This window comes from Neolamprologus multifasciatus, chromosome 4 (genome assembly GCF_963576455.1).
Source record: "Neolamprologus multifasciatus chromosome 4, fNeoMul1.2, whole genome shotgun sequence".
Classification (NCBI taxonomy): domain Eukaryota; kingdom Metazoa; phylum Chordata; class Actinopteri; order Cichliformes; family Cichlidae; genus Neolamprologus; species Neolamprologus multifasciatus.
Window position 1 is genome coordinate 28,474,426 of NC_140442.1, and position 14,527 is coordinate 28,488,952.

Sequence of the window (14,527 nt, forward strand, 5' to 3'; positions counted from 1 at the left end):
GTGTCTGGAAAGGAAAAACTCAATGCATCATGGGAATCCCCCGGCAGCCTACGTCTATTGCAGCATAACTAAGGAAGGATTCAGGGTCACCTGGTCCAGCCCTAACTATATGCTTTAGCAAAAAGGAAAGTTTTAGTTATTCAGTTCACTTCATTTCAATTCAGTTCAGCTGTGTTTCTATTGCACCGAATCACCACAACAGTTACCAGTGAAAATAAAGATGCAACACTAACCCCACCAATCAGAGACCGGGCCTATCCTGATGTGCACATTGGTTCGCCGTTCTGGGTTATGGGGCATTACGGTTAATCGGTTGTATGTAAATACTTCAGTGTGTTACAGCGTGTATGAGTTTCATTCAATTGTTCCTACTAAACGTGGTGATATAGCCTCAAAATGATGTCTCAGTATTTGAAGAATATATCGACAACACAAAATACTGAAAAACATTTTCTTGATACTTGGAGTCTGCAGGCATCAGCAGTAAAGCTAAACGAAGGGCTTTTTCCAGTCAATCGCTCACTGTCATTGATGATGTGCTGGCAGCAGCAGCATTATAGTAGAAGTGTAGTGACACATACGTAAGCACAAATAGAGCTAAAATGTGTTTTCCACGGAAAGTCACTAAAAACGTGTAGAGTGGTCCCTCGCTACAACGCGGTTCACCTTTTGCGGCCTCGCTGTTTCGCTGATTTTTTTTGTGCCATTTTGCTTTTCTTTTTTCTCTTTTTTTTAACAGCACATTGTGTTCTGCGTCCTGATTGGCTGTCAATCACTCTCGTGCTGTCTCCTGTCCAGTACAGAATGCGTTCAGCTGTCAAATGTACATAAATCTTTCATTGCTAGCATTGAAGTCCTGCACTGTATGTTTGTAAGTTTCCCCCCCCAAAAAAACAGCAATGTCAACTAAACATTTTGCACCATCAAAGGCACCTGCGGGTTTGGTTTCATTCTATAATACTGGGCTTATTTTTCTACGAAGGTTTGAGTGTTAAACAAGAGAGAAAAGTGTGAATGTGTGAGGAGTTTTACAGCCTTAAAACATCTATAATAATTGTAAGAAATAAAGCTGACTACTTCACGGATTTATTTTTAGAACGTAACTCCCGCGATAAACGAGGGACCACTGTACATGGGTATTATCGTGGATGATAACACCTCTTCCTAAAAACACGCGAGCTTTCAGTAACTGTTATGAAAAACGGCGTCATAAAAGAATATGTTCATCACCTGTGTCTGTAGCTCTATGTGAGGAGGAGGCGGCCTGACAAACCCTGCATGTTCCCCAAGATACTGATGAAGATTACTGACCTCAGGAGCATCAGTGTTAAAGGTAACACATTTACGCACACACACATTAACTGGCAAATACTAATCACTTGTGTTTGAAACAAACATTGTTAGAGCTACAGCTGGACTCATAAACTTTCTTATCTAAAATGTAATGGTGGTTTCCCAGCAGTGCATTATCCTTCATTAATATCTAAATTAAAAGTAAATGAATTTTAAAGTTTAAGAATTCATTCCTCCTGTGATGTTTTATTCCACCAAAGCCGTTATGCTGACCGTCTCTCTGAAACGTTTTCTCTTAGGAGCAGAGCGAGTGATCACACTGAAAATGGAGATCCCTGGCTCCATGCCTCCTCTCATTCAGGAGATGCTGGAGAACTCTGAGGGACTGGAGGGGCACGGAGCAGGGGGAGGAAAAGGAAGAGGAGGAGCCAGGAGGGAGGTGGAAGAAGAACCGGGAAGCTGCCGTTCGAGTCCGATGCACAAACCGGTCAATTTTCCCAGCCCGAGCCCCGTTCCCCGCTCCCCCTCCTCTCCTTCCCCTCCCTCCACCTGAGGCGCCACACTCTGCAAACAGCAATAGGGGAACTTGAGCAGAGCATCTTGCTCCATGAACTTTCTGAGTGACCTGCTTGGACTGCTTGTGTTGACAAATCATGGTTCTTGATGTTAAATGCAAAAAAAGCCAACACATTTCTTTTTAATGATGTATAAAAAGCAGATGACATGGACAGACCGAACAGAATTCCTCGTGAATCAGATTTCCTTCAGTGCAAAAAGTCACGTGCTGTATAGTTGGGAGAATTATTGTGTGTAATATAGTGTATATATCAAAGGCTGTGAAAAAAGAAGAAGCTGAGACTGAGACAGGCTGATACAAGAGGTTATTTTCCTAACTGTACATATGTAAATACTGTATTTTTCCCAGCACAGCTAACCAGCCTTCACCTCACCAACACAAATACACTTCACCATCATCATCAACTTTGGATTATTTTCAGATTCAAGTCCAGCAACTTAAAGTAGCTTCAACAAACTGTGAAACACATGAAATTAGTTTTATATAATAATAACCTGTCTTCCCTGTTGGTGGACATTATCAACCAAAGCAGAGTTGATAGACGTGTCATCAGTGACATCACTAACATCTAAATGTTCAAGCTGTGTTTTGAGGCTGCAGTGGTGCCCTTGAAACATTGTTACAACTGAATTCATTTTCAGTGGTCACCGTATGTACAGAATCACCAGTCAGATTAACTGTTTAAGAGGGTTACCATCTTTATGACAAAATAAAGCTTTAATTTAATTTAGTTTTTCCCCTGGGAAGCTCTGCTTCGAACACCATGTTTGCCACTGCAGAATTCCCCCTATCTGCAGCTGGAGTCTGTGGCAGCATGTGGAAATATGGTATACAAAAAGCTGCCAAACAAATGTTCCATGTATGTAGGGAGGGCACTGGCCACTCTGTAAAATTTGCTGCCCCCCCCCCTCCCCCCCAGTGGCCCCTCCCCCTGGCAAGAGTGTGTTATGTTGGTAATAATTCTAAAAAATGTGAGCACAAGAGAGGAAGACACCCTACAGTGGGTTTAAACATTAACTCAGGCGCTCCTGGTTTGTATGCCAAACTTTGTTCATGGACTTTCTGGAACCTATCAAAAGAAAATATCATTTGTTCTGTAGAGGGCACTGCAGTAGAAACATGTTTCTGTCTATCAGTGCCCGGCTCCCTCACTGCTTTTTGCTCAGTTGTTTTTTTTTTATTGTGTGCACCTCTTGATGCCACCGTCTGTTTACACAGTGTTACTGCCTCAATACAACTTCCCTGCTGTCAGGTACAATTCATCTCTATTTCAGTGTTGTCCCCTTTACTGTCTGGTGAGGCAACACTGGAAAGTCTCACATACAGAGCGTTCAATAAAGAAGCGTCACTCTCTTATAAATTGTGAAAATATGTGTTTTTGTGGTGCAAAATGCTAGCAGGCAGGGTGTAGATGGAACGCTATAACCAAGTGGCCGGCATAGCATACACTGTGCTTAGTTTGGCCTGAAAGTCCTCAGGTCAAAATGGGCGCCGCCCCCTAGGATTGGTCAAGAATGATGAAGCTAAGATACTGTGGGACTTAGAGATACAGACAGGCAAACTGGTGATGGCTAACCAACCTGACAGTAGTGATGGATAAGCAGAGGAAGCTGTATTGATAGATGTAGCTATACCAAGTGATAGCAACATCAGGAAGAAGGAACATGAAGCTGGAGAAATACCAAGGGCCGAAAGAGGAGCTCAAGAAGATGTGAAGGCAACAGTGGTCCCAGTGCAATTGGAGCACTCAGGGCAGTGACTCCAAACTGGGCGAGTGGCTCCAGCATATTGCAGGAACAACATCCGAGGTCTCTGTCCAGAAGAGCTCAGGCTGTGGCTCAGGCGGTAGAGCAGATCAGCTACTGGAAGGTTGGTGGTTCGATTCCTGGCTTCCCCAGTCTGCATGCCAAATGTCTTTGGGCAAGATATTAACCCCAAATTACCCTCCGATGCGTTCATCGGAGTGTGAATGTGTGTGAATGTTTATTAGTTGTACTTGAGTTTAGAAGTGCTTGTATGAGTGCGTGTGAATGAGGCATGTTGTATAGAGCGCTTTGAGTACTCCGGGAGAGTAGAAAAGCGCTATATAAGAATCAGTCCATTTACCATTTACCAAAATCTAATTAGTTCCCAGAACTCAAAATTGAGGAAACTCATCGCCTCAAAAAAATTGAGTAAAGCTTAGCTAAAAATGACTAAATTAGGACAACTTATTTATTTTGAGTACTCCGTACAAGCTCATTTGTTCCCAGAACTCAAAAAAAATTGGATCAAGTTTACGTAAGATGACCAAGTTAGGGCAACTTACTCATTTTGAGTACACAGTACAGCCTTGTTAGTTCCCAGAACTCAAAAAAATTAAGGAAACTCGTTGCCTCAAAAAAACTAAGTAAAGTTTACTTAAGATGACTGTTAGGACAACGTATTCATTGCAAGTCTGCAGTATTAAGAATAACTTGATATTTCTGACTGCACAATACTAATTGTTTACCTACTGACAAACATTTCAAGTTCAACTAAATGAAAAAACTATTTGTGGTAACCTGAATATGATTAAAAATAATTAACAACACTTTTTGTAATGATGTTAAAATCAGCCCAACTTTTATTTTCAAACACAACAAAGTATAACAGCCAACATACTGGACACTGTTCTGCTGAACAATTATATTGCCATCACTGTTATAATCTCACAATGAAACAAAGTCTCAGATGTAATTATTCTGAAAATAAGTTTAGGCCTACCACAAGTTTGTTTTGTACTTACATTACTTATATAATCAAAATAAAATATTTGTTGTTCTGTCACAAGTGCAGTCTCTGATTTAAACAACACATTTGTTTTTCATTACAACACATGAGCTGGAATGTTGTATTATTTTAAGGATGGCTTGTTTTCAGTCCAGGCATTACTGCCTGAATGACTGTCATGGATCGAGGTGATCCAAATGTAGGTGCAGAAGAAAGTCTTTAACTTCCCTTAAGTACAGTGGCAGTGGATGTGGGTTGGAGATGCAATGAGCTTGAACCTGCAGGCGACCATCTTCACTGACCACACCATCTGTGATGGAGGACTCATCTCTCCTGTTGTCCTGCAAGCAAACAAATATTTTTTGGAACATGAACTTAATTGCTTTCTTCAAACATTTTTTTCTGCATTTGGTATAAAACAGACTCCAATTTAGACAATCTCAGGCTCCCTCCCCACCGAGAGGTGACATTCAATGTCCCAATTGTCAGTCTGGATAGCCGTGACCACCACCCAACATACAATAATGTCATGAAAGCATCATTTTAAAAAAGGGCTATGCAAACATGGCCAATAACTTTCATTCTAATGATGTGCAAAATGATTTTGGCACAAAACAAATTTTACTGTTTGAAAACTTGCAGACTTCACTATATACAGTGTGTGAATGGGTGAATGACTGAATGTAGTGTGAAGCGCTTTGGGGTCCTTAGGGACTCAAAGACAGTAAGAAGCAAGCAGAGGGAGAAAAAGCAGAACATTTTTCAGAAACTGATTTGATCCTTAATGGCTGTGCAATCATTGTGACATAGAGTTTGCTTATGTTGTTAAATAAAGGCTAGATTTGACATTAATAGATGCCACAGATGTTCAAAAGCTGCCACAAAGCATGAAAAAAAGGACGTCTCTGAAAACTTCGGTGCATTTTTGCAAATATGTGATGTCTTGATAAATCGAGCAGATATCTGAACTTTACACAGCTACATTCTCGCCTGAAAATATCTTAAAAGTTTATTTTGTGACCCAGAAAAAGTAATAACTTTTTTTAGCCGCGCTCCTCCGCCATTGCCGCGCTTACAAGTAGCACAGGCTCCGACAACCTGTCGACAAATGCATCCTCCTTTTCCCCAGACTACCCTTTCTGGGTCACAAAATAACCTTTTAAGATATTTTCAGCCGAGAATGTAGCTGTGTAATGCTCAAATATCTACTTAATTTATCAAAATATCACATATTTGCAAAAGTGCTTCCACGTTTTTAGAGAGCTCTGTTATCCACCAGCGCCATAGCTGACCGGGAGGTCAAGGCTCGATAGAGTCCGGGAGCACAGCTAACTCCTGGCTTATTGTTTTCATCCCCCCCTGCGGTCTTTTGCTACTCAGGTTAAACATGATATATATATAATTAGTTAGTTAGTTAGTTATGACTGTGGATTGAAAATACCCCCCATACCCCACCCCTAACGGCTGCACCTCCCGAAGATTTTCGTCTGGGCTCTTATTTCACTTTTTTATTTCAAACAATCAACAGAAACTTTCACAGACATAGTTTTATGTAAGGTTTTTAAGGCTGTGGTGTTAATTTTTAAGTAACATGAGCCCAGCGGCAGCAGCAACGCTAGGCTAACATTAACTAGCTAGCAAGATTATAAACCTGGTGCTAAACTAAGAGAAGCCACAAAATCAGTTTGAATAAGAGTAAACATTTACTCACCAAGTCAGTGTATCAGGTAAAGATTCACAGCAATGACAACAATAATATCTTGAGCTTTTCCAGGTTTGCTCAACATATTCCATAACAAATGCACCATGAACATGCGGACTGATCCGAGAGGGAGGAGGACGGTAGTGACGGGGCTTTTTCAAAACACATCTTTCTTCCTTCCGCACTGAGAAGCTAAGAGAACTTCCATCTTACTTAGTTTTTCTAAGTTAAGACAACTCAAATAAATTGAGTTTATCAGCGTTTTGCATAAAAAGTACTGGTAACTTATTTAAATCACTCAGGACCTGTCATGGTCCTGCCACATCAACACCCTGGTTAAGAAAGCCCATCAGTGTCTCTTCTTCCTCAGAAGACTTAGAGACTTCCATCTGCCACTGAAGGTGCTCAAGAACCTCTACTGCTGCACCATCGAGAGCGTCCTGACGGCAAACATCTGCACCTGGTTTGGGAACAGCACCAAGCAGGACAGACGAGATCTGCAAAGAGTGGTGCGCTCAGCCGAACGCATCATTCAATCAGAGCTCCCTGACCTGCTGTCCATCTACACCAAGCGGTGCAAGTCCAAAGCCAGGAAGATTATGATGGACCCCTCCCATCCCAACAATGGACTCTTCTCACTGTTGAGGTCTGGGAAGTGCATCCGCTCCCTTAAGGCCAAAACAGAGAGAATGAGGAGGAGCTTCTTCCCCCAGGCTATTCGGGCCCTGAACCAGGTGTAGGACTGGACTCTCCCACACACATCACCACACGCACCACCACACATTTCCTATAATCCTATAATTCCTATAATTTATAATCTTGATAATCTCTTTCTGCTATTTGCACATTTTTTACTTTAAATTCCTAAGTTAATTTGTAAATTTTATAGTAACCTGTAAATTGTAAATACTGTAAAACTTTTTTTGTCTGTCATTTAATGGTCGGGCATTGTACAGCTACAAACATTTCACCCCTATGTCATACTGTGTATGGTTGTGTGTGTGTGACAAATAAAATTTGAATTTGAATTTGAATTTGAATTTGAAAATCGAGTTCTAATAACAAATTGATAAAAAACTGAGTTCAGCCTATTTAATATTTTTAATTAAACACAATATTAAATTTTACAGTGCTCAAGCTCCCAAGCCTCTGGTAGAGGACCCGAGTTTGCAAGATAAAGACTGGCCACAACTCGAGTGGGAAATTTATTAGACTAAATAACATCACTGCTTCTTTAAATAAATAAAATAAAATAAATCTCAACATAATAAATAATTTATAAGCAACATGGAGTCGTGTCGTGTTCATGTCTGAACTTTGTCTGAGGCACAATTTAAAAACTTATATTCGTATTAATAAATATTTTAGAAAAAGAGGATAGGAAATTGGTATATCTGTCAAGATTAAATTCAGAGGTTTTTTAAAATTTAAAAAACAAACATCAGTCAATTTTAACAGAAGGGGGCAGCATTTCATCACAGTGCCTATCTAAACGTTTTCAGGTTTTCTGACTTTTAATGTTTCTTTTTAGCGCCATTTTATAGCCAGTATAAATAAAAATGTCAATTTAAGTCAGTTTTATTTATGTAGCACAATATAATAATAGGAGATGACCAAACATGCTTCCAAAGTAAACACATTTACATTGCAGGTCTACAAAAACCCAATTTCAGACCACAACAGTCACAAGAGAACCGGTTCTCTACAAGAACTAGTTCTCAATTCTCATCTCTACTAGTAAGAAATTAATAAGACAAATGTTCACAGTAGACGTAACAAAACCATGAAGCCTCAGATGTGAATAAAAGCAAGTGAAAACAGGTAACGGGTCTTTATAAAGCTATTTCTCAGTTGTTTGACAAGTTTTTATTGGTATTGCAGTCAATTCTAGACACTGGGGGCAATAACAGCAAAGGACAAGGTGCCTTTAGCTTTTAGGTGAGAATGGGAAACTGTTAGAAGATGCTACGAGGATGGTCTGAGTTATCTGAGGCAAAAATCTGTAGTTAAAAAATTGTGATAAATTGTATAGCTGAACCATAGAGGGGGTCTATAAACAAATTATATAATTTTGAATTCAATCGAAATTTCACAGGTAGCCAGTGCAATTGAGCTTAAATGGGAGTGGTGTGTTTTACTTTGTACCACGCAACGGGGTTTCGAACCATCTTCAATCAAAAAAGAGTGAAACTGGGCAATCCTGAGTTATAGTAGAGGTAACAAAGGTATGGATCATTTTTATAATGCCTTTAGTGCTAAAGTTTACTTTAATTTAGTGATGGTTTCAGATTGGGGGCAGCAACCCTCCACAAAACTACTGGTTTAATTGTTAAAAAGCAAGTAACTGTCCAAAAAAACTCCAACATTTTCTTGTTTTGCTGTCTGGGTGGTTAACATTATTGTCTCACAGCAAGAAGGATATAAACCATACTGCCATCTAAGGTCATCTGGGTGCTTCAGCTTCCTCCCACTGTCCACAAATATGCATGTTAGATCAACTGGTGGTTGTCTGCCCTGTGTGTAAGATCAGTGCTTTGTTCAATGAGGTGCTCTGCCTGTTGCAGGGCCCATGCCTGACAGGGGCTCCAGACAAGAGTAGAAGATTCAGTTTTGTTTTTTGTGTGAATATTATTGCCCTGTCAGCATAAAATAATGTTTACATTAAAACGTGTTTGTTTTCTAGCATTTTTCGTTTGTTTTTGGAAACAAAGAATAAAATCCAGTCAGCCTCTGACCCCACCCTTCCTTATTTCATGTTTTGGTTTGGTCCACGTGCCGATTCAGAGCACTAGAGCAGATAAAGCTGTTTGACTTTCCCACTATTAGAAAAGAAAATAACGTGTTTATGTTTTTTAGCGAACATGTAATTGATCACAGATCAAACCTCTGGCTCAGGGCTAGATGTGCCACTGCCATCACCCCACACCCACACTCTTGACAGTTAACCAGCCGCACCGATATCTGAAGATGTAGGCGAGTTCTTTTCTGTCTAAAATCTGACTGATTGCTGGATGCCCTGTGGGAAGTTTTCATTTGTCTTCTATGCACATAATATATTATCATTATAACCCACATAAACAAAGAATTTTTGGACAAGTGTGTATTTCACAATGTAATACTTTTAGGCTTTAGGTATGTCTTTCAATATTAAAGTGGTCGTGCCCACGGTGATATTTTTCACACAGAATAATAGTGAACAACATGTATCAGGTAAAGACAGGTAGAGTTATCTGGTTGGTGAGAGTGGGTTCTAACTTTGTAATAGAGAAAATAGTGGAAAATTTGACCCTGCAAACCAACTTCGTGCTCCAGACAGGATGTGTTCTGTTGGTTAAATAAAGGTTAAACTGAATACTTTATTAATGCCTAAGGAAATTATGTGGTTACAGTTGCTCCAAGACATTAATAGTAACAGACTGAACTAAATTAAATAATTCAATATACTACAAAGCTCAGAGAACACAAAAGAAATAGCTCTAATATATACAAATAGCTCAATTACACTTAAATACTATATTTTGGGGGGAAAACATTGCGCTGTTGTATTTACATTGTACTGTTCTTCATAAAACCACATCCACTCTCACATAGTCCGAGTTCAGAAAGTTCTGGGAACCTTATAGTAATGCTCATCTCAGATCACTCCCTGGAAGTGCTGTTCTACCCACTTGCACATCTGCAGTGTGGGTTGGATCTCAAACACTGAATTATAAAACTGCACTTGAATTTGAATTTCACTTCACTGTAGGAAGGGAAAGGGGAGAAGTTAAAAGGAGCCGAATCTGGCGAGCAGAGCCGGTGGTGAGCAATAATAACACTGGTGTGGTGTATTAGTGTCTGCCATGATGATGGTGATATATTTGAATTCGACATTAGTCAAAAAATATTTTCATTTAGGCTTGTTTAATTTTTTTCCCTGTTTAGTGTCAATTTCTGGAGTGAGTATCTTTTCAGTTTGAAAATGGGGAACGTCATCTCAGTTTTTATAGGTTTCATATTTAATTTTGTTTTTATTGTAATATTTATGGAATTATGTTTTTGTACACAAAGTACACAAAGTACATAAAGCACCCAAAAGCACCTTGCTTGATGTGCATCACTGTATCACATGTCTGAAAATGACTGAATAAGTCAAACATGAATGGAGCATTTCTTCATCAAGTTAGAACGACAGTAGCATGATGAACCATTTCTTAAAGCAATATGCAGATGAGTTCTTTGCTGACTTTTCAAGCTTTCATCTAGAAAGAAGAAGTTGATCTCTACAAGCAGCTTATTTTGCACATTTGTCTTCTTGATAATTAGCTGTTCTGCATTTTTTGACAGAATTGCAGAACAGAAAGAAAAACTGATGACCCTGCTGCTGATGCCCCATTTAAGATGGTACTTTTTCAGTACTATTAGGGTATTGTTGACTATGCTAAACTCATAAACTGAACTGATGAAGTTGTCATTGTCATGGTCCTGAGTCTGCCGACTCAGTGTTTTGTGTTTCTTTGTGCTTTTGTTATTCTGAGTATGTATTCTGTTATGATTTGCCATTTGTTAGGGTTCTGTTCTGTGCCTGCCCTGGTCCCACTTCTTTGTTCTGTCTGTCTATGGTGTCACACTGTCTGCGTGTGAATCTGTCTAAGTTCAGTGTCTCGTCTAGTTTTCTGTGTCTGTGAGTTTCCTGTGTTATTCTGAAGGTCCCCGTCTCATGTGAGTGTGTTCAGTTTCGTTTCCCCTGTCCCGTCGGTTCTGATTTCTCCCAGGTGTGTTGCCCTCCTGTCTCTCATCTCCTAATTACCTGGTGTGTATTTATACTGCGTGTCTGCCTGTGGTCCTGGTCGCGTCGTCTGTGTTTCTCTGTGAACCTCCCGTGTAGTCTACATTATTCCATGTTTCTTCGTGTCTCTCTGCTCCTCGCTCCATGTCCTCCATTTTGTATTAGTTTTCCCAGTTTAGGTTTATGTTCGGTTCTGCCCACACCTTGGTTTTGTGCACTGTAAATAAAACCCACTTGCACCTCCGCCATTTTCTACTATTGGATCCTCCTTTCTCACCCTCCACACGACTGCCGCCCCAGCCGTAACAATCATTATCTTCAGTAATCAGTTATCATTGTGGGTTTTGTTGATTTAAAAAGAAATGGATTATATTATGGATTACTTGTTACTTTTAAGGGGGGGAAATGTCCCAGCTGGCCAAAAATAAATAGATAGAAATTTAGGAGTAACATGGCCTTACAAACCCAGCAGTGTGATCTTAAGAGATCCACAGCCTACGGCTCTTCAATGGGGTGTCACAGGGTCCCCGGGGAAAAAAATTGTAAATGTAAAATAATAAAATAAATATTCTTCTGTAGCAATAACAAAGTATAACATAAATTATTCTGAAGCAATTACACAAGAATATCCAGTAATGTCCCTGCCTACAATTAAACACATTCACTTACCGAAAATCGGGGGCATCTGCTGTGGCAAACGGGTGCAAGCCTTTTACCACAAACTTAGTCACTGCTCGGTGACATTCGTCTATCCTGGCCTGAGACGCTACCGGTAGACTGCAGCGACAACTGCCAGCATCTGAGCCAGCCAGACTCTGTCTGTCTCTCTCTTCATGGTCACCTAAATGCACAGTAATGGCAGGTTTTGTAATAAGGCAGATCGCGCTAACATAATATGTACTGTTAGTTGATTATTTACCTGCCGCATTGACGGGAGAGGACGTGCAAACATTACCGCTGCTGCTGGGTTAAGATTCACGAGTCCGGAGCGGAATTAAAATCACGACATTCATTTAAGGTTATCACGTGTTCTGTGAGCAAATGCTTTTGCATATTTGTAGTGTTTCCTCCCTTAAATGAAATATCTACTTTGCAAGTATTGCAAGTTGCCCTGTTGTCATCCGTTCTCGTAAAGTATAATCAAACTTTTTAGTGTTTGAGCCGCTTAGGCGCCGTGTTTCCTGCCAGGTAGATGACGCTCTGCAACGTGGTGACGTCATTCGGGGCGACTGGAATCGATAAGGGAATCGTTTGCAAAAATGGCAAACAATTCCAAGGAATTGAAACAGTGGGGACCGGTTCTCAACAAGAACCGGTTTTCGATACCCATCCCTACTCATGAAATAGGCTACTAGTAGCTGCTAGCACTGTAAGACAGTTTTTAGCCTGTTTTGTTTACACTGTGGCATATTGGAAATAGCAGCTATTGGCGGATTCTGTTATATATTCATCAACCTAAAATATCCTTGTGTTACTTTGATACTGAAGAAAATATTAAAGCTGTCCAATATTCAGGTAAGTATCTGTTTTACATTGAGCTTATTTAAGTTTATTTTGGACCGATGATTCATAAGACATACCATTATCTTTTGAGTGAGTCAATATGACCCTCTGTCTCACTCTAATATTGGTATATGTTGTATACTATGGTAGCTTTACTGTTTCTCCTGATGTTCATCACTGCTCATGGAGCTTCAGATTGGTGATTGGTCATGTCTAAAGAAGCAGCAGCTACTTTCAGCTGCTCACTTATCCACAAAGGGTCACCACAGCAGGTAGCTCAGCGTATTTATGAACTGGATCCCCCTTTTTGCACAGCACCAAAAGGAATTTTTTTAGATAACGCTTCTGGAAACGTGGAGAAATTGTGAAAGTGAAACTGAAATTCTTTTTTTTTTTTAAACCATTTCTAATGTAGAATTTTACATGGACAAAATAGAAATGCAGTCATGGTCTCAGTCATTCATTGCAAAACAATTGTAACTATTTATTGCTTTACGGTGTGTTCACACCGAACGCGATAGAGGCGGACAGAGCATCAGGTTTACATGTAAAGTCAATGGAAAAGCGCGATGACACGCGATTGCGGCTCCCGCGAAAATTCGGAAGCAGATTTGCGTCGCCAAAACGCCAAAACGCGTGAAACGCGCGAAACGCGCATCAGTGTAGCACGTCTGGCACGTTTGACTCGCGAAAAAAAAAACGCGCGTGAGTTTTTGTGTTGCATTTTGTGCATACACGCATTTCGCGTCAACCGCTCGAGTTGGAAAAATCTGAACTCCAGCGTCAAATCGCGCCGCGACAACCAATCAGGAGCCTGGTGACGTGGCTGTGACCTAGGTCAAAGGGGCAGATCCAGCCAAATAGTGATGGGTCGGTCGCGAACAAACGCGAGCCGGCTCCTTATCGCGAGCCGTGGTTTTTTTTTTTTCTTTCTCTCACCCTCTCTCTCGCACTTTTTTCCGCTTCACTCCGCATGCGAGCCTTGTGCTTTACGCTGGGAAGAGGGAGGAGGGGTGGTAGTTACATTCAGTAGCACAGGAACAGAGCAGGAGGGAGAGAGAGAGAGAAAGAGAGCCAGGGACAACAACCCACATTAAAAAGGTATAGTAATCATCCACAACTATTTTCAGTTGCAGATGATAAAGGATTCAGAAAGTTTATTCATGCAGGTCAATATGACAGAGAATATGCATGTTCTTTTTGTTTTCATATTATAATTTATATTTAATTGTGTTGTGGTTTGCAGTGTTTTGTGTTGTTTCACTTTAAATTTGTAAAAGGAAAAAGCTGAAAATGTAAATAGTTAAAAGTTGAAATGTGAATCGTTAATTTTTGTATTATATGATTTATTTATTACATTTTATGTGGAGTGAATAAATAAAAGTATATTTACGGTGGCCCCTAGAGACAAAGCACATACAAACTTCAAATCACGTACGAACCCTGAAGCACGTACAAGCCCTGAAGCACGTACAAACTCCAAAACACGTACAAACTCCAAAACACGTAAAAACACGTAAAAACTCCACCCTGCGGTGGGGAGAAGCAGACCGCCCCGACTCCGCAGCAGCAGGGAGGCCCCACATTTCAGACCCCAGTCGGATGGCCAACTCCTTCTCCTAGCCCCCCCGCTCCAGCAGGCCGCAGAGAACGGGGGTGAGAGAAGACTCCAAGCCTCCCTCCACTCGCTCATTGTAGTGTTGATGTATGTGTGTTCTAAGGTGCATTTAAAACCCAGGAGGGCATGGAGCTACCTGCCAGAGAGCAGCAGGTAAGCACATAGCCCTCAATGTCTACGTGTATTTAAAATTGAGAGGTGGGCAACGACGCCAGGGGTGAGCTGTACACCCTGATGGTAATTTCGATTCCGTGTAGCGTGCCCACCCCCAAGATCCTATATGTATGTGTAATGAGAGTGTGAGTAATGTGAATG

General features: G+C 40.6%; 1 protein-coding gene and 1 long non-coding RNA gene across 3 annotated transcripts in view; one reads left to right on the forward strand and one right to left on the reverse strand.

Annotated features, from left to right (window-relative positions):
• The window catches only part of LOC146520742 (retinoic acid receptor alpha-B-like), a 38,121-nt gene that overhangs the window by 15,621 nt on the left and 7,973 nt on the right, over window positions 1-14,527 (forward strand). The window contains exons 8-9 of one of the 2 annotated variants that reach the window (XM_085156837.1): window positions 1,243-1,333; window positions 1,593-3,230. In XM_085156837.1, the coding sequence (XP_085012963.1) occupies window positions 1,243-1,333; window positions 1,593-1,846 (345 nt within the window). In that variant the 3' untranslated portion in view covers window positions 1,847-3,230. Of the gene's footprint in view, window positions 1-1,242; window positions 1,334-1,592; window positions 3,231-14,527 lie in introns of those variants that run through there. The other variant, XM_085156836.1, reaches the window with a different exon arrangement.
• Window positions 4,119-7,389, reverse strand: LOC146520744 (uncharacterized). The gene is made up of 2 exons (XR_014873694.1): window positions 6,333-7,389; window positions 4,119-4,962 (listed from the first exon to the last, which is right to left on the reverse strand). It is a non-coding gene; the product is annotated as an uncharacterized LOC146520744 (long non-coding RNA).